Source organism: Micrasema longulum, unplaced genomic scaffold (assembly GCF_059751315.1).
Source record: "Micrasema longulum isolate JH-2025_06_02 unplaced genomic scaffold, ASM5975131v1 h1tg001533l, whole genome shotgun sequence".
Lineage (NCBI taxonomy): Eukaryota > Metazoa > Arthropoda > Insecta > Trichoptera > Brachycentridae > Micrasema > Micrasema longulum.
In genome coordinates this window covers 232,716-256,617 of record NW_028278716.1, presented here as the reverse complement: position 1 = coordinate 256,617, position 23,902 = coordinate 232,716, and the positions used below count along the sequence as shown (strand labels likewise).

The 23,902-nt window shown below is 30.9% G+C and overlaps 2 protein-coding genes across 2 annotated transcripts in view; both read left to right on the top strand.

Annotated features, from left to right (window-relative positions):
- Positions 1-23,430, top strand: part of LOC148274997 (beta-1,4-glucuronyltransferase 1) — a 200,997-nt gene extending 177,567 nt beyond the window's left edge. Inside the window, exon 4 of the mRNA XM_088236287.1 lies at positions 23,123-23,430. Within this exon, the coding sequence (XP_088092413.1) occupies positions 23,123-23,350 (228 nt within the window). The 3' untranslated portion in view covers positions 23,351-23,430. The remainder of the gene's footprint in view (positions 1-23,122) is intronic.
- On the top strand, positions 10,211-15,908 carry LOC148274998 (trypsin-7-like). Its single transcript, XM_088236286.1, has 5 exons — positions 10,211-10,302; positions 10,797-11,013; positions 12,595-12,850; positions 13,504-13,656; positions 15,339-15,908. Exons 1-5 carry the CDS (start codon positions 10,242-10,244, stop codon positions 15,483-15,485), a joined length of 834 nt encoding a protein of 277 aa, XP_088092412.1. The 5' UTR covers positions 10,211-10,241; the 3' UTR covers positions 15,486-15,908.
- Positions 23,431-23,902: the final 472 nt, after the last annotated feature.

Genomic DNA, 23,902 nt, shown 5'->3' with positions numbered 1-23,902 from the left:
TAACTTGTTTCTAAAAAATATATTTTTGCATGATGTCCATCTCCACATGAAAATAAGATATTCCATTGAGTAAGATATTAAACAAATATTAGAAAATGATGACGCTTAGGTGAACTATACGTGGTTTTATAAAAAAAACCGAACCCGGAACTTCGTGTAAGAATCCAGTATCTTTATATTTCCAACCCTGAAGCGGACATGAATAGAATAAAATCAATAATATTTACATATGTTTGTAGGCAATTAAATACCGGATGTTACTCTCAAAGGAGTTTTTTCAACAGTATGTGAAGCTCTTCAAATGTAGGCATATTATATTGGGACTTCTATATTTTCTGCTTTTTGTGTCCGAACGGATAAAAATAAAGCTATATGTTTGAAAAAGAACCAGTTGCTCAATCGCAATAGCCGCACTTGTTGGTTATAACTAACGCGATAAAAGTTTTTCGTCGTGATTGTTTATCGTTTAAGCGATTTCAATAGAATATCAACTGAAATTCATCGATCGGGGCAAATGATATATTTTAATATTGCCACACTTCAACCTTTTGCGTAACAATACTAATAATAAAAGTCATAAATCAAAATATTCTTATGTTCCATATTATGGTATTTGGCACCGTTTTATTATTATATTAATTCAATTATGGAAACACTCCAAACAAATTTGCTTCATAATATTGTATTTGTTTGTGCATAATTTATCAATATATTTTTGTTTTTAAAACTTAATTTAAGACATAAATAAAATAGGTAATTTAAACACGTTATATAATATTATGACGACAATGTCCTGTATAATTCGAATGTAAATAAATTAATAGACAAGAAAATCCAGCTTAAAAATTCCGTAATAAAATAAAATACTTATAAATGTCTTCCTCTTATCCACATCCACTCCTAAGTGGAGCATGTGTACATCACCAGATGCCTTTAAGAGACCCTATTGCCAGCTAGCACTCTTGCCACCTCCAACGTCAATCTTGCATCCCTTACTTCCGCCAAATAAAGCCGAAAGATTGTCATCGACGGCCTCCCAAGACGACGCGACGGGAGCCCGCAGGTGTAGAGAAGAGGCAAATTGGGTTTAGGTTTTCCTGAGGCATGCGCTGCACGTGTCTAAGTCAGGTTCACCGCGGCATCCTCAAGATGCTCGTTAAAAGAATACCTCGCAAGTTGCAAAACAAACGACTAACGGACAAACTAAAACCCGCACATATCATACGAAACTCGACTTGCATTGACTTTGACGTTTGGCGTTTGACCACGTGACCACGATTAACTAATCCACTTCCACTGTGATCGGTCAAGTTAGTTAAGGACTTTATATCGACGTGATAAACATCTACGATTGAGCTGCAAAACCGGATGTTTTCGATTTGATAGCTACTCTCAGCGATAAAATTCCGTAAAATAAAATCGCGTCAAGATAAATCGTGCTCGTAATGTAATGGTTGGCACGCCATGCTTGCAGTCCTAGATTCGATTCCTGGAAGTAAAATATTTATTTTTAAAGTTGTTTTACTCCGCAATATGTGACTTGACTGGCATCTGAAGCATAAAACTGATTACTTTACCTTCCATGTAACAAAAATAATTAAAGTATGTAGCAATCGGAGTGCCTTTGTGTTAGTCTATTGCACCATAAGAGAAATAATGAAATTTTCATCTAAAAAATATTGTCAATCTCTGTTGTAATAAAAACCAAATTTTCATTTCAACGGAACAAAGGGGATGTTTCTTTTTTAAATACATTAATATACAGAGACATTTAATATTGTTGTATTATCTCGGTAAGTTATTTGTTCTAGTAAAGCATGTTTTCGTATCTTCTGCGTAGAAGATTTGATCAGAGATGGATTGAATTGTTCATGTACTTTTGATTATCTAAATTGTTACTGATGGAATGAATATAAGATGAGAAAACTTTTGAAATCAGACTTCTCAAAGTAGGGAACATAAAACAAAATAATAAATTAAATAAATGGGCTTTGTAAACTTTCTAAATACTCTATCGGTAGTAAATTTGACATTCGCATACCTCACCGTTAGATGCGTCAAGCAAGTTTTGTGACGGGTCTATCTAAGTTTTTATATTTATGTTTATCATGTTTAAAGGAAAGGGGGTGTCTGAGAAATTTTCTGAATAGGTATTTCAAGATAGTTTTTCTGTCACTATGACGCAGATAGCTCCCCGATATTGTCTAAAATAGACAACTGCACGTCGGACTGATTTTGCCAAGCTAAAATCGATATAATCGACGTCTTGCTGTCTTGTTTTCCGCACCCTAAAACTGAAACGATTTTGTTATTTATTTCATAAAAAAATATGATAAAATACATAGAATATGTCAGAATGATAAGCAAATTTTCTGTGTTGGTACTTTTTCCGTTTATCAAAATTATTTATTGTATTTATATTCCATACATCTAAAGATGGTTTTAACTCTCATAAGAAACAATTTATCATAAAAGCAAAACAATAGAGAGACGCCAATGGTAAATATCTCCAATATACAAAAAATCATTGCTCTGGTCCCATAATTTACGTAGAAAATACATTAAAACATTTGTATGAAGAAAATTCAGACCGTTTCTTCTATTAATAACAAAAAAAATAGTACAATTGAACGTAGTTATGCAGAAAGCAGTCAGTCTACAATAAAAAAAAAGATTTTGCTGTAATCAGGTGCAGTAAAGTTAATTCCATGTTTTGCTTAAAGCAGCCAGACCGCTTTCATCCAAAAAAAACTGTATTAATCTTCTTCTGAAAATGTTGTCAAAAATCACAAAAACGGCATTTCTCAATTTGCAGAAAACACCCACAGCACTAAAAAAATCTAACTTGAAACTTGAACTTTCAAAATCATTAAAACTGGTCAAATACATAATTAGATTCTTGTTTGTATTATATGAAACAAAATGTATGTATTATAATTTGTCAAAGTCAAGAATATTCCAACTGTTGTGTAGATTTGATTATTTACTTTTTTCACAAAAGTGCTATTTTCTCAGTTTCACTTTTCTATACCTGGCTGTTTTTTATAATTATTTATTTATTTACTTATATTTTTCTCTTACAAACTATAATTAATAATAAAAATAATGTGACGTCACTAAGGTAACCCGTGCCGAGGGCACTTAACAATATACTTTTTTTAATGTTTTTACATTAGAGAATAAACAAAGAAGACTAACTTAATATACAGTGATAACTAACAAAATATTCACAGTTCTTAAATCTAGGTACATATTATGTACATCTATATTATTTATATTACAAAACGCACAATGAAAATAACAAAAACCTAACATAAGTCATACACTTGTTGAGCGGTTGATTCAATATTGGTTTGGGCGAATGAGACAATCCATTTTACTTCTACCTAGCTCCACTATCCATTTTTTATAGCCTTTTTAAACATTTTCTCGTGACTTATTGTTTTAATAGATAGTGAAAATAGGTAATAGATTTTATTTGAATAATACTCAAATCCCTTTATCCAAAAGTGGTATTAGTTTGTATTTGTTTTAGTTGTCTTTCTGTTGAGGATCTAGTGATTATATTATTTGTTTGTGGTGGGGTTTTGTCTTTGAAAATTAACGGTTACGTGAGACGAGGACGACAAAGAAAGACTTGGAATGATCAAATAAACCGTAATCTTATGTCTGGTCATGTCAAAAGCAGACAGAACCGAAGGGCGTGTATGAAAAGATGTTTGAATGTGGAGGAAGCTAGGAATGTATGCCAGGTTAGACGTGTGTGGCAGCCTATTCTCTCTACCTACCCTTACGGGGAAATGGCGTGATGGTAGAAGTATTATATATAAATATATATTATTTTACAGTTTATATTAGGTGGGCATATGACTTTAAGACAATTTCTCCGTAACTACTAAAACCGTTTGATTTTCAATACCACGTTTCGTCAATTACATCTGTTGACTTGTGAAGTAAAATATATAACTAAAATCTTTATTGATGTGGGTGAGATGGAAGCATTGAGGAGCAGATTTAAATGTTTTTTTTTATTCTGTATTTTTATTTGCACGACAACTGGCCAGGATGCCCAATAACAGTGCTAAATTACAACACAGGACACCCACGCTTGATAAAAATATATATTTTTTGTATCTCGTACTAATTTAGCTCCCAAAGGGGATGAATCTTGTCTACAAAAATTTCTACAAACTCAAAATATTGTTAATAATAAGTTTATTCACATAAGTATAAGTGTAAGCTTGTTCCATTCCATTCCTTGAATTTTAATAGGGTATGTTAAAATTGCTACAGTTGAAATTAACTCAAAATTATTAGTACACACGCAATTGAAATAATTTGGTTTTAAGCAATTATTTCAGCATTTTATGAATATGGCCGTGTAACTTATTAGAAACTTCCAGCTTAAAACATAAGCGGGGAACTAATTATCATGAAAATGTCTGCCTGAGCCTGTTATGGGATGAATCTTCTGCTACAACGAGAATAATAACTACATTTAAGTACATGGGAAGCAATTACACTCAACTTTGAATAGTGCAATTAATATTAAAGTGCAAAGAGCGAAGAACAAAGTTTATAAAAGATTACTGCAATCTACTGATATACGTACATACACGTGTGATACTTTATACGTGTACTCGTGTATCAAGAAAAATAATTTTATATTCATTAAAATAAATACATTTTTCATTATAAAATAAAACGAAGCGAACGCTGATTAAATCAATAAAAATAGTTAATTGGAATATTTAATAAGATTTTAAATCAATTGATTAATTTTCATATAGTTTGTGATATAGACATTCTTAATACGACAATTATTCATTTTAAAACGCTCTTAAATGCACTGTTTAAAACTTATTATTAATGTCGTAATGAAACTTTCTTTTTAATACAATTTTTTCTCTGTTTTTGATGTGTATTATTATTATCCTATCTTTTTCTGAAATTAATGGATCAAATATTTTTGTGTACCAGATATTATATTATTATCTTATATATACTTACTGTAAACTAATTTTTATTATTTGTTTTTAACAATAATTTGTTAATACCATTTTTTTTATACGTATAAGTATATGTATACATATTTTTTTCGTTTAAATTATTAACAAGTTATTTACAATTTGCTTTTTAATTCAATTTCTTCTCTTATATCCATATATTTTTTCTTTTTTACTATGTAAAGTTTCACTTGTAATTTTGCAGGGCAGTATGCCTTTTATTGTTTCTACGTGTATACAAAAAGGCGTTGTTTATTTTTTAAATTATTACTTGCTATGTTTGTACTTACCTGTATATTTTTTGTTAGTGCCCCTTGGGCGTATTGTAAAATTGAACAAAAAAAAATAAAAAAATATATTTTACAAGACAAAACAAATAACAATGCTTTTTTCAGAATAAAATGTAATTAATTTAAATAAAATATGTATAAGTCCAGCCGGATGAATCTCACCAACATGATAAAGATTTCAGCTCTTTAACTTCACAAAAGTCGACAGATGGAAGAGTTGCGGAAATGTGAATGTTTAAACATGGGCACAATGGTGAATGTTACACAGTTGTATAAATTAGTTGCTGAAACCAGCCAATAATAGATCATACTCCCTGTTAATTCCTGGACTTCCATATTCTCTCCTCAAAAATGTTTTCCTTCTCTGTTGCGACAAATTTAAACAAATTTTCTTTTGAAAAATAAAAATTGAATAAAAAAACACATTTTAAAAAGAGAAGTTAAACAACTATAAGCTTTTATTCTCGTCGTAGTGAAACGCGTTTTATAATCGTTCTTGTGGTTCCAGGTTCGATTCCAGATAATTAAGACGCGAATTCATCAGTAGTATGGATGCATGTATTTGCAAACCATAACTTAATATTCTAACAACATCGATGTCTTTCGTGAGCCATTATAAATTTAAAAATTTAAAAATCAATGATCGTGTTTCATATGAAATGGAGGTTAATATTCTGCTTAAATTGTATTATAATATTATGTATGAGTACTTGGCTGTTATGAACCATTTAACGGTGTTTCTTTACAAAACATAATATGTTTTTATTTTATCTTTAAACATATAGTTCTTCTGTAAGTGTGATGTCACTGAACTCCTCCTAAACGGTTTAACTGATTTACGTGTAGTTTACAGCAACATGAAGATCTTTGCGCTGCGTCAGTGCGTAGATATTAAAATCTTCAATCTTATCTCTAAAAAAAAATGAGAGTATAAATGTTTTATTCATCGATTTGCCAAGGCTACATTCGTCGAGAATTCGTTTCGAATTTCTTTGTGTGTTCTAGTGTGTCCCTGGATAGTTTAGATTAATTGGACCTGATTGGTGGCGCTGCGTTCTCAATCTAGGTGTCACTAAGTATATAGTTTATCGAAAATTCAAATTTTTCGAGATTTTGCATTTGCTGAATCAGCTAATAGCAGGCAAGCGAACGTTCGGACAGGACAACGTCTGTCGGGTCCGCTAGTTTAGTTGTATAATTTTTCTCTTCTTTACAGTTTCATGAGATTTTTCTATACAAACTGTATTTTTAAAGACCATGTGGTATTTATTAAATTTTATCCTGTTTGTAAACTCGTGTTTTGTAAAACGTACCCGTTAAAATCGTTGTAAACTAAACTAAAAAAGACCAAATCTTGTCTTGAGTTAACAATACGACAAAGATGGGTCATTGGAGAATTCAAGCCTTAGTTTTTTGTATAGCCATATTTATAAACCCCTTTTTGTAAAGCAATAACATTGGCGGGTAAGGAAATGGTGACCATTTACCTATGTTATGCAACGAAATATTTATGAACGTAAAACAAATTGTTTTATATTAATAAATATTTATAAGTAACCACTTACCGACTTTTTTATGTCAACCGGTTTCGAGATGTACCCGTCTCTTCATCAGCTATACATTTTCACCATAATATAAAACCAACGTACTGATAAAATACATAATATTAAAAGCTACTACGAACGTGCACTGATTATAATAAAATAATGTTGTCGGGACAACAGTAGAAAAGGGTTAAAGGGAAGAAGGGAGGAAGGGAGGAATATAAATTTATTGGTTTTGGGTGAGCATTACAGTAGAACATTGTGTAACGGGCTAGATTGGAAGGTTATTTGATTATTGCTTAAAATGACATTATTTTTATCCCCATGCCCAAATGTGAAATATTTGCAAACTATTTAATTTTAAGACTTTGCTATTTGCATTTAAAATTGCATATTATGCATCTTTTTTTAAAGTCACGATAAAATTGATAAGGTGATGTGCGGATTCAGAAAAGTTCTAATTGTAGGAACATCTTATGTAAAAAAGTCGGTAAGTAATAATATTCAAATACAAACATTTATTAATATGTTTGACCACAAAGTTAATGCTTTAAATTTTGAAAAATAAATAAAATTTTATTTGTGTTTGATTTTTACCCATCATAATGCGCTCATAAATACAAATCATTATCATAATTCCCTTTCCGCACCTAATTTTGCATAGAGAACTTTATTGATACACAATTTGCAATTTATTTTAATATTTTTTGTAACATGAAGGTAAGATGATAAGTATTACGCTTCAGGTACCAGTCCAGGGACTATGAAATATTATAGTATTAAAACAACTTAAGGTTACCCGTTAATTAATTCAAAAAGTCTCATGCATAATACATGAAAGTTATAGAATATAAATATTAAATTCACACAAATCAAAATTTTCAACTCAACAACAAAAAGAATTTCAAACTACAAAATAAACCCTTATATACCCATAATGTACCTTATAAAATGTACTTTATCTTCATGATTCTTTTTCCGCGCCTAATGGTGCATAGGGCACTGCATTGGTACACCAATCGCGGCGTATCTTGATCATTTTTGTTACATGAAGGTAAGATGATCGGTCTTACGCTTCAGGTACCAGTCTAGGGACTATGAAATATTCTAGCGCAAAAACAACTTTTTATATAAATATTTAATGTCAACCATGTCGGGAATCGAACCCGAGACCTCTTGCATGGTAAAAAACGCGCTGACCACTACACCATGAGCCCGACAACAAACATCAGCCACAATACTTGCCGTTATTCTCTCCTTGCTATGTATTCTATTGTGAGTCAAACATTTTCAAAATTCCTTTTTTACAGTTTTTATCAAAAATTAACTGAGTATACTATTTTATGGCTTAATAAATAATATATTCAGGACAAATAATAAAAGAGGCATTTTTTTTTTAATTCCAAAAGCGGTGAGTATATCTATCGTATGGCATTTTGTCCGTTTGTTCCCTATTTTCAAATAATATCATCTTCTCATTTTTGAGGTAACATGTTTTGTTTACTTTTGTTCTTTTTCTTTGTTATAATCTTTATAATTATGACAAAGTATTTATTATATAAGTCTGGTGAAAATTTTAAAATGGCTTGACAGATTTATGTGCGGTTTAATTTTCTAATTTACGTCCTCAAGGTAAAAATTTTAGAAGCATATATGGGTTTTTCATCGATTCAAAAATAATTTTCGAAAACATTGCCATAATAATTCAGCTTGTACATTTAATACACCATCAAAATTAAACAAAATTATTATTCATAAAAAGTTACAAAAGTCATTTCGTCCATGGCATATCTTCAAATATTTTTTAAAACTCTATATCGTATTTTAGAAATGTGTTTTTCGTTAACGTTATATTTTATAAAATTTATTAAGGATTCTTTTTTAATTATTTTAAAATGCAGAGGTCTACAGATTTTTTCATAAATATCACGAAACAAAAGAAAATCGACTATTTGAATATTGGATATTTGCAACTATTGAAATCATCTCGTAAACGTGTGCGCCCTTTTCTAGGCAAAATGATTAGCTATCCAAAAAGTTTATATAATATTTTTTTTTTACTTTCCCTTTCGAATTGTATCTACATGATTTCAGATATAAAAAGTGATATTTTTAATTACTTAAATATTATCATTGACTCTTATTCCTTATTTATTTATTCAATTTTTTTCAATTATAAACTATACTTAATAATAAAATAATGTGACCTCACTGGGTACCCGTGCCGAAAACACTTCATAATATACTGTTTTAAAAATATTTTAACATTGAGAATAAACAAAAAAGACTAACTTAATAAACAAAGATAATTAACAAAATGTTCAGACAGTTTCAGATACTACGTATTCATTTTTATCATTAATTTATGTACATTTATATTATTAATATTACAAAACGCACAATGAAAGAATAAAATCGTTACACAAGCTATACACTTGTGGAACAGTTGATTCAAAATTAAATATCTTTAAATGAAATATTTTAGTATGTACAAGTTAATTGAACCTTTTTCATTATAATTCATTAAGTGCACGTTAGTTTAATAAATTTTCATCGCATTTACTTGACTCTAGCGTTAGTTTTATTATTTTGTAACTTTCAAAGTTAACTCTGCATTAATTAAAAAAATCAATTTAAATCTATGCTTAAACTATCCGTCCAACATTATTTTATCTCATCCGTGATTTTAGCGAGTTTTGTTAAAGTCCTGTGTCCTGAACCGAACACTGATTGATGAGGGTCAAAAGGGTTTTTTGTTATATTAAAATAAATCATCATTTGATTAGAATAACAAGGAACTGATTTCGAAGTAAGAACTTGATTGACGTGGATGATTTGAAGTCGTTACAGTATAAATTCAGGGCAAGTTATTTTGTGTAAGTGGGATAATATTGACAACAACTTACCATTAATAAAGGAAGGAACTTAGCCAATTAATATTTAAAAATGATTAAAACAATAAAATTGGTAGAATTTGAATCATACAGTCAAACTTACAACGAGGTTTTCGATTCTAACATTCAAATCCAAATTAGGATTAAATGAATATTGAAAATGCTTTTGTACCAAAAAAAAATTACATTTTTTTTTATTTGTTGAGAAATAGATATATAATTGATTTTCCGACTCTGTTTGAATCCAACGGAATATCCAAAAAAAAATGCGAATTAAAAAACCGGATGGTTTTCATTTGATTAACAACAACATCATTGTCACGCACGGGTGACGAAAATAATACAAATATTTTTACTTACGACGTTTCTTTTGCATCCGTTCAAACGTGTTTTCAAAAATGATAATATAATAACCGTTTAAGGATTTTAAATTCTTTTTGGATAGTATATAAAGGCAACATTTTTCTTAAATATCCACATACATTTTGTGGTCGTACAAAAATCAACATGGCTTCATTAAGATTTCTCGTTCTTCTTATTATGACAATATTTTCGGTATTAGCCGATGGTAAGTACTGTGTTTTTAATTCAAATTTTGAACCTTATTTTTTTATGGAGTCAATGTGACGAAAGAAAGATACTAATTTTTTTTAGTCGTAAAATAATAAATTATCAATCCTAGTAAAGTTCTTCACAAAAATAACGAATTACGTAAAACGGTTTTTATTACATTGACTTTCATAAAGAGATTATTGCTTTTTAATTGTTTAATAATATTAATGTATATTTATAATATTTATAATATTTATATATATTTAATAATATAAATAATATTTATATATTATTGCAAAACATTTTCAAAATTTCCATATTATTGAGAATACAAATCTATCTTAACTTAATGAAAATCTTATTAATTTAACTTAAAAATTTACCGGATATTTAGTTAAATGTATTTTAAGTAATTAAATCCATTTAATCCTTTGATACCAAAAACGCAAATGTTTTTACGTAGGGTTTTTACATTCTGTGTTGCATCTTTTATGTTTTACTATTTTATAGATCATGAAAGTGATACTTCGGATAGTGACGCTTCCGATAGAGGATCCCAGCCTTATTCTGAGGCAGATTTTGAGAGTGAAAAGATATCCGGCGGAGTAGCCGCAACTATAGAAAGATTCCCCTACCAAATTTCCATTAGCGTTGCGAATATAACTCTGTGTGGAGGATTTATTTTATCTAGTTCTTGGGTGATGACTGCTGCGCACTGCATAGATGGGTATATTATTTTTATTTATTTTTTAAATCTACATATTTGAGTTCTTATTACTTACTGAAATTCAATTTCAGACCCTTTCTTAAAAGGAACAAATAACTTTATGATGGAAAATTGGGAATCGAGTTGTGGTAGATTGGGTTTGAACCTCGAACTTTTGATTTGTGAGTTTACGAGACTACCGTGGGATCACAACCCGATTTCGTTTTCTTTGTTCTTTTGCATAAACTGGATATTTTTTCAGTACCAAAGGTAATAAAGCGTACATTTCATATATCAGATGGTATTACAGGTAATATAATATTAATTGAATTAATTAAGAGTTATAAAAAAGCATGTCAACCGGTTCTATGTTTGCAACCTCATCGTCAGTATAAGTTCTACTTATTACTTTAAAGCCGTCATTTAGAGTAATTTAATACAATTTTTAAAACGTTTTAAAAATCATTTGCTTACTTCTATTTTACTGAATTTACCGATAATTAAGATTTATTTGATTAGAATTTATTGCACAGACCAATAACAATATTCAAGTCCAGGCATTTAGAGTACTTATAACCTGTCATTGGCTAGTTTTAGTGGCAAATTTACACTATTTGAAACACTTACTAATAGAACATACAGATTTTCCCAACTTTTTCTGTGGTCAAATTTGAATAGTGCAGAAATATTTCCCACATCAATAAAGGTTTTAGTTCTTTGACTCCACAAAAGTCAACAGATGGAAAAATTTAAGCAAAATTATGAATGTTACACAGTGCGTTAATTAGCCACATTAACCAGTCAATGGGAAATCATAAGCCATGTAAGTGTTTAGACTTTCATTTTCACTTCTCAAGAAATGTTTCCCCTCTCTTTTCCGATAAATTACAATCCTAAGAAATCTCTAGAGAGTGAAATTTATCCTTTCCTATAAACATTTGAATTTACTCAAAATATTGTCGGCTTCGTGGTGTATTGGTCAGCGCGTTTGCCTACCATGTAAAAGATCTCGGGTTTGATTCCCAACATGGTTGGCATGAAATATTTATTTAAATAGGTGCTTTTACATTAGAATATTTCATAGTTCCTTGACTGGTACCTGAAGCGTAAGACTGATCATCTTGCCTTCTTGTAACAAAGAATGACCAAGATACGCTGCGATTGGTGTACCAATTCGGTGATTTATGCACCATTAAGTGTGGAAAGGGAATGATGAAAATATTGCTGAAGATTTATTTGATTTAGATTATCGTTTTTCTGTTCAATACTATGATTATTCTGTATCTATAATAATAGTTCTTATGATTATTTTATCCGCCTTTATTATTAATCCGTGAATATGATATTAGTCTTAGATTTTGGAATGTAATAGTGTGTGTTATTTTTCGTTGCCAACATTTTAGCGTCCATCATAATAATAATTGTATACCTTTTGTGAATACCACAATTTTATCCAAAACTTTCCTAAGATAAATGAAGAATCAAACATGGCGTAGTATTTTTTAAAAATCACGAGCATTTGAAAAGCCGTAACAATTTAAGTACTTTAGTTTATAAAATAATTTGTTTGTGGTTTGATTTTTATTTTGTCAACCTTTTTAGCGCTGACGTTCCTCTACTGACAGTACGAGCAGGAAGTCCTTCGGCCAGTACTGGCGGGACTTTGTTTGAGGCAACCCAATACGTAGTTCATTCCTTGTATAACGCTTCCAAAAACAATGACTACGACTTTGGTCTCGTTCAGATTAATGGATCCTTCCCGTTCGGGACAACCATTAAGGCTATTGCTATTCCCGTGCAAAGTAAAGGCTTACCCCGCTTAGGAAACATTATTGTCGCTGGTTGGGGCATTGCATCAGTAAGATAACTTATTTTTTATTGTATTTTGAATACATATTTCTGTTGTTTTTATCAGATAAATGAAACTAAAAAGATTGTAATACGGGTTGAATCGATAATATTTTAGTAAAATTTTTAAGTAAAAGACAACAACTCACGGATCAGAGGTCTGAGGTTCGAACCCCACTCTACCCTTACTAGGTTTTCATTTTCTAATATAAAGTTTTTCATAAAATGGCCACCAAAATTAAAATATTTTGATAAATTATACAAAACGTTACTATTTTAAAAAATAAATAAACAAAGGAAACATTTTGTCACGTATGATTTTTATTTTCAAGGAGTTATTTCAGACTAATTCGAAATGGCTAAAAAATTTAAATATTTGCAAAAAACAGGAAAATGTTAACATCTATGAATTTTTTCAAAACACATTTTTTATTCCTATTAATTTAATCATAACAGGAAAAAAAAACTTCGAAAACCGGCTGAAATATAGGAAATTTGTTTTAAGGAAAGCAGTTCTTAGTTTCATGAAAATATGTTTATTCAACTAGTCAAACTTGATAACTAATATAAAGCAGTTTTGTTTAATTTTTTCATCTAGTTTAAATATTTCTAATTGTCGTTTCTGCGCAAATGATTATTGTTATTTCACCTTCTGTATTTTAGGAAACAAACCCCATAACGCAAGATCTAATGGCAGTGAATATAAAGATTATCCCGAATAAAATATGCCGTATCCTGTATACCGGAACTGCCACTATAACGGACCGGATGTTTTGCGCGGGGAAACTCTTTTTGGCCAAGAAAGGAGCTTGTCAGGTTTGGAAATACTCTTGTAAATTCAAATATCACTGACCGAAATCAACATATTCCTATGTTAGGCAGTACTACGTAAAAACGGATCTAGTCAGGCCAGAAAATACAAATACTAGAAATAACATGTTTTAATCATTGAATTTGTGGGATTTGATAAAAAAATATTTATTAAACCAACAGACAATAATTTAACAGATAATAAAACAGATAAAAATGACAATTTGTCAGTCTTGTAGCCACGTTTTATGCATTATGTATTTACTAATGTTGTATTATATATTATTGAATTATTTGATTACACTTCTATAGTGCTTTAGTTAAGATGTAATCCCACACCAAGCACAATGGGTCGTCTTTTTTTTGGTGTGGTCGTTTTCAATATATAAAAAAGCTTGCTTATAAAATTTTAAATGAATTATGTGATATATTTCAAGATATTTTTTTTTGCACCACAAGCCAGGAAGCCTAATTGCCGTAGTAAATTTTGGCATTGAACACCTAGGCTTGAGAAAAATCACATTATATTGTTGTTTTCTCACCGGAAATCGAACTTGGAACCTTACGTGCGCGTCTCAAGTGTCTTAACCACTACACCACAGGGGTCGCCTTTTTTCACTGCATTATTAAATCATCATCATCATTTCCTTTCCGCACCTAATAGTGCGTAGGCACAATCGCAGTGTATATTGCTCATTTTTGTTACATGGAAGTAAAATAGTCTTACACTTCAGGTACCAGTCGAGGGACTTTAAAATATTCCAGTCTAAAAACATATTTTTAAAGAAGTATTTCATGTCAAACATGTCGGGTAGAGCGAATCGATCGAACCCGAGACCTCTCGCATAGTAGGCAAACCACAAGGCTATTAAGAAAGTGAACGAAAAAAAAAATTAATTACAAACTCTAATGTTCGAATATGCTTGAATGTCTACAAATATTTATTTTCTATATATATCTTATATCAATTATTAAATTGTAATTGCTGTTTTTAATTTATTTCCGTTGATATTGGATGATAATTTTCGGAAAAAAATAACTTTTTTATTGTTTATAAATATTTTGTAAAAAGATTAAAAAACTAATCCTTCTGATAATAACACTTAATGAATTTATAGCATTTTGTTTTGCTATCAATGATTTTAACTCTTTTATCTGAGAATGGTGTAAGCCTAACCAGTGAGACAAGAATCGAATTAAAAAATACGATATCAGTATTATGATTCAAGATAACTTATATAATGCTATTTAGCACTAATCACACATTATATTTACATTAATAATTGTTGATTGACTTATTTAAAAAAAAACAATTGGCATCGTATGTTGTAGGGCATTGAATGGTAGACCAATCGCAGTATATCTCGATCATTTAATACATTCATGAAGGTAAAATGATTCGTTTTATGCCTAAGGGTCCAATCCAGTGACTAAAAAATTGCAACACAAAAACACATTTTCGTATAAATATTTGATTCTGAAAACACTTAAAAAAATGTAATTTAAAATTAGCTAGATTTTTTAAATAAACTTAATCAACGAACTCGGGTCACAAATAAGTAATTTACTTGAAATTAACGCGGCTTTTTAGACACGATAGATTTGTTAGTCTTTAATTGTGTTGCAATATTTTTTTGAAACCCCTTAAATCTAATATAAAATTATTTACATGATTTCTATATTTTTAGGGAGACATTGGTGGTGCGGCCGTATACAACAACTTAGCCGTCGGAATAGCGTCGTTCGGAGTAACTTGTGGAAATCCAATTTTCCCCTCTGTATTCTCCAATGTTGCCACCGTCACTGAATGGGTTAGGGGCGTAACTGGAATATAATGCTGTCTCTAAATCAACATCGTTCCTAACCCCCTGCAACCCAAACTTATTTTGCTTCTGCTGACATGACGTTTTATTGAAATGAGTCTTTAAATATTATTACCACGTATCTTAATCAGCGCCCGGTTAGACTTAAAAGTAAACACTTTAATCGGTTAAAATAATAATTTTTATGCCCTTTTTTAAAATATTTTTCTTCCAACAAATAAGTGAGCATTTTGTTTAACCAGGTGCCTTGTTTACAAAAAAAAATATTCATAACTCATTTTTGTTAATAACGATTTTTACTATTCAGTCTCGTACGTTTTATGTGCGTGAAAAAGTTATGTTTTTATATTTTTATACAATTGTATTTTTAGATTTAAGTACATGCATGTACATATTGAAGTTTTTATTCTGAATAAAATGTTTTTTCAAAACAAAGTTGTGTGTTTTAAAAATATAAAGTATCCCAAATTACATATTGATTTGATCTGGATGATAATATAGCTTTGTCGAGCACACGAACACATTATTAAACGTATTCTAAAATCAAGGCTCAAAAATTTAATATTTATTTACATTTAAAAAATATTCGATATGATATTTATATATATTTTACATCCAATATATGTTTATCAGATTAATTTTGTACAATTATAACTAAGGGATAATATACCTTTTAAAATACAGTTTCATTAAGAACCTAGGTAGTAAATCCTCTTTCCTCTTTTTTCCTTTTTCCCATTGAGTAATAGTTTCGATTTAAGGTAATTTATAAACAAATACGTTTATTTCTATTTTTATATATCTTTAAATTTTTAATCTTTTTTTTCTATTGAATATGTTCTGTAACTTGAATAATAAAAATAAAACTTTTATTTTATTGGTTGGTTGGAAGAAATTGCCATTTGGCAATAAGCCCGCCAACGTACGAATAACATTATGTACAAAAAGTTAAATAAATAAATAATAAATCATACATGTAATATTTTTTAAACCCTTCTTTAACAGATATCACTCCTTATATAACAGATATTATTCTCTTATCAAGTTGATTATTGCAATATTCTTAAAAAACAAAGAATGTTTATTAGCATCTATGGACCAATGCCTTCCAAACTCAATTTAAATCAGCATGTCTCGCTTCAAAAAAATAGATAATATTAAATAAATAGATGAGGAATAGTTTTGCGGCCTTTTTAATTACCTAGACTTAATTCTTAGACTAATCTTAGCCATATTTTTTACTATTTTTTTTAGTTTATTTTATTAGGTAATTCAACAAAGATACATACTGGAAAACCAACAATTTGAAAGCATTCGTCGATACAATTTTACATGCATATATATCTTCAATTATAGAATTACACAAAATCAATTTATATATTAATTAAGTTGTAATAAATATTTTTCTATATTTTTTTTATACACGATACAATGCAATAAAAAATAACTTGTACGTGTGAACTTATTGAATAAGATTTATTCCTAAGAGATTATTCGCAAAAGCTGAGAGAGTATCATGAAAAATGTCAATTTTATTGTTTCGGCAGTATATATATACCAAAGGATGAAAATTATATCTCTAGAGCTGCTGTTCTGCAGATTACTTTGTTGCTCCACAATACGCAACAAACGCGACTTTATGGTGCCTGGGAATCTTTAAAAAGTTTAACACGGAGAATCGTGGGAATGCCTCGTAAAAACAAAGACATCTACTAAATGATAAATATTATTGATTACTATAGAAAATAAAAGACAAATGATACTTCTATCCACAAATTTAGAATATCCAGTGACCGGTTTTATCGCTTTCGCGACATCTTTGAGACTGGTATATTTATTAAGAAATTCTATGTATTTGATAAAACAGAGGTAAGGATAGAGAATTCAAAATTATATGAGAGTAAATTAAATCAGTTGTGAATATCATATATTAGATGGCCTCCGTGTGTAGTGGTTAAGAAGCTTGACTCACATAACACAAACATCAAACGTGATAAATAAATATCAATATCGAAAATAGGGCATTGACTTAAGTATAATTGGTTATTTATAATACTTAAACTTTGTTTGACAGCTTTTAATGCTACAAACATCCAAAATAATTTATATGATAAGGTCAAGAAAGGGTCTCTGAGTTGGTTTTGGCATATAGAACGAATGGATGATGAAAGCAGTAAATGTAAATTAAAAAAATAAAAAAAACGCAAATCTTTTTACCAATTTTTTTTTTAATTTTTAAAAATAAATTTACCGTTCATTACAGCCAAAAAAATACATGTTTTGGCAATGTGCGGATCTGAAAAGAGGCCACAAGACCTTTGAAACAGATCTGGGTAAGTAGGTAGGGCCTTTGATGGATGATGAAAGATTGGTAAAGCAGGTAGACATGGTGAGAATGGATGGTGACGTGGGACGAGGACAACCAAGAAAGACGGGGCATGATCAGATATACTAAAATCCTAAGTCTGGTAATGTCAAAAGCAAGCAGAACCGAAGGGCATGTATGATAAGATGTTTGAATGTGGAGGAAGCCAGGAATGTATGCCAGGTTAAGCGTGTGTGGCAATCCATCCTCCCTGCCTACCTCTACTGGGAAATGGCGTTATGGTAGTAGTAGTAGCAGTTCCGCAAATGATGCTTATTGCACTGCATTGGTTCACTAACAGCAGCGTTGCATGATAGTTTTTGTTTTTTAGCCATATTTTTCAATTTTTATTTATTTTAATAAATCAACTAGTTGTTAAATAAACTCAAATGGATTGGTTTAAAAACGGTTTATTAAATTATGATCTCAAAAATTTGTTCAAAACAACATAAGTCACATATTGTAAACAACATAATATAATGAAACATACTAATAAATAGTTATTATCTCTGAGGGACAACAGAATACATCAACTAAGCTGTCTTTGGACACTTTTACTAAACATTCTTGACATTCGTGAAAAGTGATGGTTCTGTAATTTTGCACAGCAAATAAAATGTTAACACGAGTAGTGCGATGTGGAACACTGATGTTATTTTTAGATAAAATGTCTCACTGGATAAAAAATTTATGACTTTTTAAATTATTTTTTTTATTGTTTATGAATAAATTTGTACATACATACATATGAGACAAAGACACAGTTTATAGATACATATTCAGAAACGATCTTTGTCTGTGAACTTGCTACAACTCACTAGAAAATCCGTGTTGAGTTTAAGAAGCATAAATTCTCCTGAATTCCAGGGTAAACATAAAAAAAATATTTTAGTCTATCGAAATAATTATCTAAAGTATTGTGGTACCCAGAAGTGGGTACCGGCAATTGTCAAGAAAAAGAGGAGTATAGACAACAAACACGACAGGTTGGCAACCCAGAGGATCGGTGACTTAGGTGAACATATAAAAGCACCGATCGCTCCCTCTCTTCTCCACTTTTGCAGCTCGCCACCTACAGCCAAGATCCAATATCTTCACACGTCAAAATCATTGTCAACCGCGTAGTAAAAAATATACATTAATTTATTTATTCATTGTTTATCTTAACACTATATATATACACATACAATTTATATACATATAAACCGGGCATATTGCCTTAAGGCAATTTCATCCACATCAATTCTAATATAAGTGCTCATTTGTTTTAGGAATATATTCAACAACAAATCTTGGTCAGTTTTTATTGTATTTTATTACATCTTAAATAAATAATGTTTAAAATTCATGTAAGTACAGACTTTTATTTTATCATAAAGTGTAAAGCAACCTTTTTAAAAACAAAGTGGGGCCACGCGCGAGATATCGAATGTAGGATTTTAATCGACTTTCCATACCACGAATTAGCCTGCTGCGCAGGATTAAAAACATCTACACGATACGACAAACCTACCTACAAAGCCAGTAGTAGAGTCGACAATCAGCCGATCGCTAATGAGTGATCTTCATCACAATTGGTGACTACCCCAACTGATGACCCTGACCACTAACCCCGCACAGTATTGATTTAATTGTTTTGATTTAATAATTTTTCTTAGAAATTTGCATCGCACATGTTACATGAAGGTAAAATGATCAGTCTTACACTTCAGGCGCCATCAAAGGACTGCAACATATTTTAAAACTTAATAACAACTTTTTAAACAAATATTTAAAGTCAAACCAGAGACCTCTTACAAGGTTAACTTTAATAAAAAAAATTTTGGACTCCTGTAGTTAGGAGCCTTTTTTGTCATGTACAAAGCTATAGTACTCTGAAAAAAAAGGCATTTATTTTCTCGATAACGAGAAAATTGATCATTGATTCTGGTTAGTTACTTTGGTGAGCCCAATCGTCATTGTTGCAGTGTCTAAGAACAATTATAAGGTAATTACAAGGATATCAATGAGGTTACACTACTGATGTAAATTAAAAAAAGGGATTATTTATATGATCGAATTAAAGAAGAGTTGAAGAAATGTGAATGTTCAAACATAGGCAGAATTGTGATAGTTTAATTGTCAACGACAAGTTGTAAGCTCCGTATAAGCCTAAACTTCCAAATAACGTTTTGCCTATATTGCAATTAATTTCGATCAGAATTCATTAATTAGAAATGCAAGTTCATTATTACAAAATTTAATTGACGAGCAATCTGATATTATTTGCAATATTGTTTACTTACACATTATTTGCTGAATTCATATCCACATGCATACGTAATCAAGCTACCTAGAAACGGTATGCATGTCTGAATTGACCTAGTTTGATTCTCATTTCACGAGAAATGATATAATGACATAATTTTCGGGCGTGACTTCTCGCATATTACAAAATGATCGCCATGCAAAAACAGCTAAGCAGCGGTAAAAAGAAAGAGATGGAATAATATTTTTTCCATGTCTATTCCGTAGTTAAAACAATACGTGTCTATAAACAGCCTTCAGCTCTCTATCGACTGTCAATAACTGTGCGTCCTTCAAAGTCTGGTTAGCGTCCCGTAGTTTTGACATGAACTGCCGAAGGAGTGTCAACAGCGAACGTCCAAGACACCGAAAACACTTAATTCTGTCTTATCCTAGCTTCGGACCTATTGTCTTAGTATAAATTAGAGGGATACAACAATGAACCAAGACACTATTCTAGACGGCTGGTTATCTCCGCAGGATAATGTCTTACACCCCCACCACTGCGCGTTGTCATGTATTCATTTTCGCAGCGTTCTGCTTTTGAATTACGATAGAATTATTGAATTTTTTTTTTTTAAATTTTTTTTTTTGGATAACCAATAGCTATTTTTTTATTATATATAAAGCAAAACAAATCACAAAGAAGCTGATTACAGGTTTTACAAGTAGCATCACAGTAAGTTGAAAAAGATTCTCGAACATAAAATGAACAGCAATCTAATGTAAACCCAAAAGAAGAGAAAAAAATACTCCAATTATTTCAAAAGCAAACGCCACACGTCATTATAATTATTTGCAAATAGATCTATGTTAAATGATTTTGTTATTGGTTTAAATTTATTAAAAGTTTGCCATATACGCGTTACTCGGGGAATCTTCATGCGTCTAAGTTTCGCTCATCAAAGTTTGGTAGTAGGTCTTATAATAAACTCTTTTATAAAAAATAATAAACTGCCCGATGAGCTAAAACACGAAAAATCTAATAAAAAATCCAGAAATGTCGCAATCAAAAAATATTACTTAAATCTTTTTGAAAGTGATAGTTTTTTATGTAATTTATATTGATGTTGTAAAGTACTGTGCTTTATGTTTCCTATACAATACTGTTTTCTTAATATTTCGGATGTTTAACATATGTATGATATTTTGTATTGTCACAAAAATGTTTTGTTCATGTACGGTCCCAAATAAGTTTCTTTAATAACTCTTGGGAGTATAATATGTCCTTTTGCTACTCGTATTATATGTTTTATTGATAATAAAAAAATAAATTTACAAATTTTGCCTATAATTAGATGAAACAAGAGGAATATGAAGAAGAAGGTTTTTCCTTAGAACTTTAGAATAAACATTATATAAAGTTAACATAGTAGTTCAGGACAGTCAATTGAACCAGAGGCAATTTGTATTGTCCCACTGTCCTGTCCTGCATAGTCAAAGCTGTGTGAGGACAGTATTATCTTGGTGTAAACTCTGCTGCAAGAAAACACGCGTGGTTGCGGCTCTCAGGAGTCATAAGCAGTATGTGGACCAGCCAAACTTACTACTACTAAATCGAACCACCACATTTATCTTGAATTATTAGAAAATTGATAAAACTCGCCCAAGGTTTTGAAAATCTTGCTACAGAGTTTATATATGTGTGTGGTGAAATAATTTTTATATGACTGCACAAGCATTTTAACCGATATTTAGATGAAGAATACACTCCTCCAGACTAGAGAAAGGTTGTTGTTATATCTCTATACAAGAGAAATAGCTCAAGAGTGGAATACGAAAATAATAGAGCATCAGCCTTTTGAGCGCTGTTGGCAAAATGTATGGAAGAATACTGATTGAGAGAGTAAAAAAAGTTACTTAGGATGAAGTGTGGGAAAATAAGAGTGAATAAAAGAGGATGTATGGAACAAATATTTGCTTTACGACATGAAACTTAGAAAGACAGAAAAAATTCTTGCTAAAAACCAAAAGCTTTGCGGTGCATTTGTCGATCTGCAAAAAGCGTTTGATAGAGTTTAAAAGGAAAAATTATGGAAGGTGTTATCGGAGTATGGAGTAAGCGGAAATCTGACACAAGCTATTTCTTATCTATATACAGATAGCACAGCATGTGTTAGGGTAAATGGATCATACACATCGTGGTTTGACATTCATAAGGAGTCTAGCAGGAATGTGTGATGTCACCATGGCTGTTCAACGTGTATATCAATAACTGCATGAAAGAACGGAAAGGCTTAAGAACGGGAGCAAAAATGGGTAATTTTAATGTCAATTGTCTTTTGTATGCTGATGATGCCGTGCTTCTTGCTTAAAACAAAGAAGAACTGCAATTCTTGGTAACAAAGGTCTACGGTGTATGCAAAGGGAAGCGATGTGCTGATGAATGTCGATAAATCAATGTGATGGTTTTTGAAAGATATGAAAGTATGACTAAATGTGAAATCACTGTGAATGGGGTTATACTAAGACAAGTAAAGGAATTTGTGTATCTGTCAAAATGCGATCTCTCAAGCGAATGTGTAGTAAAACTATGGGCGATAGATGCACAAATGTTGAGATCCGTACATTATGTGAGGCTGAGACAAGCATTATCGACAAAATCAAGAAAGAAGCTCTGCGCTGGTTTGGACATGTAGAGCAAATGGACAGCGAAAGAACGGCTAAGAATATTTACCATGCGAAAGTTGATGGATGCAGAAATAGAGAAAGACCGAGAAAAACATGGCATGACCAAATCCAACAAATACTTGAAAATGAACATGTTAAAAGTCGGAATAATCGGCGCGCGTGCATGAGAAGGTGTATGAATGTAGAGGAAGCGAGATCTGTATGCACATATATAGTGATGTGGCATTCTACTCTCACTGCCTACCCTCACGGAAAAACGGCGTGATGGTTTGTTGTTGTTGATAAAACTTAATAATTTTGTTTATTGGACCCCCGTTATAAGTTTATTGAAATATTTCATTATGATAATTGCTTTGTTTATTTTCAGGTTTACGAGATGTTCGTCGCTGGGTACCAGTTCCACGTTCTGTCTCCGATCTTTACCTGCCATTGGGGTCTACAGAACAAGAAGTCTCGCCCCGCGTGGCGGGAGAGACAGAACAGCATGAACCGCCGCCATTTTGATGTCTTCAAGCGCGAGGTCTATGCGCGTTATCACAAAGACCCTCTGCGCATGCTCCTGCCGAAAAAACCTCAGAAATCCCAAAAAGGATGAAAAGACGCCCTCACCGATTGCTCGGTCAAATTTTTCGGTTGGAACTTGTTTAAGTGGACTTGTGAAAAAGAATAGGTGACAGACATGTGTGACGACTGTTGAAATGTTTATGGTGTTGCTATTATTTGAAAATAAGTTTCGATGGCAACAATTGTTGCGCCAAACGCTTGCACAATGTGTCAAAAGTTTTTTAATTGTGAATTTTAGCTAAGATGCGAATGACAATTGCAACACTGAATGTAATTTTAATATTTTTATTCGATTCATAATTTTCTACACTACAGTATTTTAAAAATCATTTACCTATTTAGAGAAAATAGTCAAAATAGCAGTGCACAAAATAATGTAGAAATAATACGCTTTCTACGAAGTACCGTGAAGATTTTTGTATTGTTATTTGGTACAATATTTTTATACATTATGCCGATTTATATAAGCCGTTGTTTACATTACTGTATATTATTACTCTCAGGATAAGTACAACTAACCAAGCAATAATAAGGTGTTTTAGGAGACCTCACCTTAAATTGTTAGCAATAAATAAATATGTCC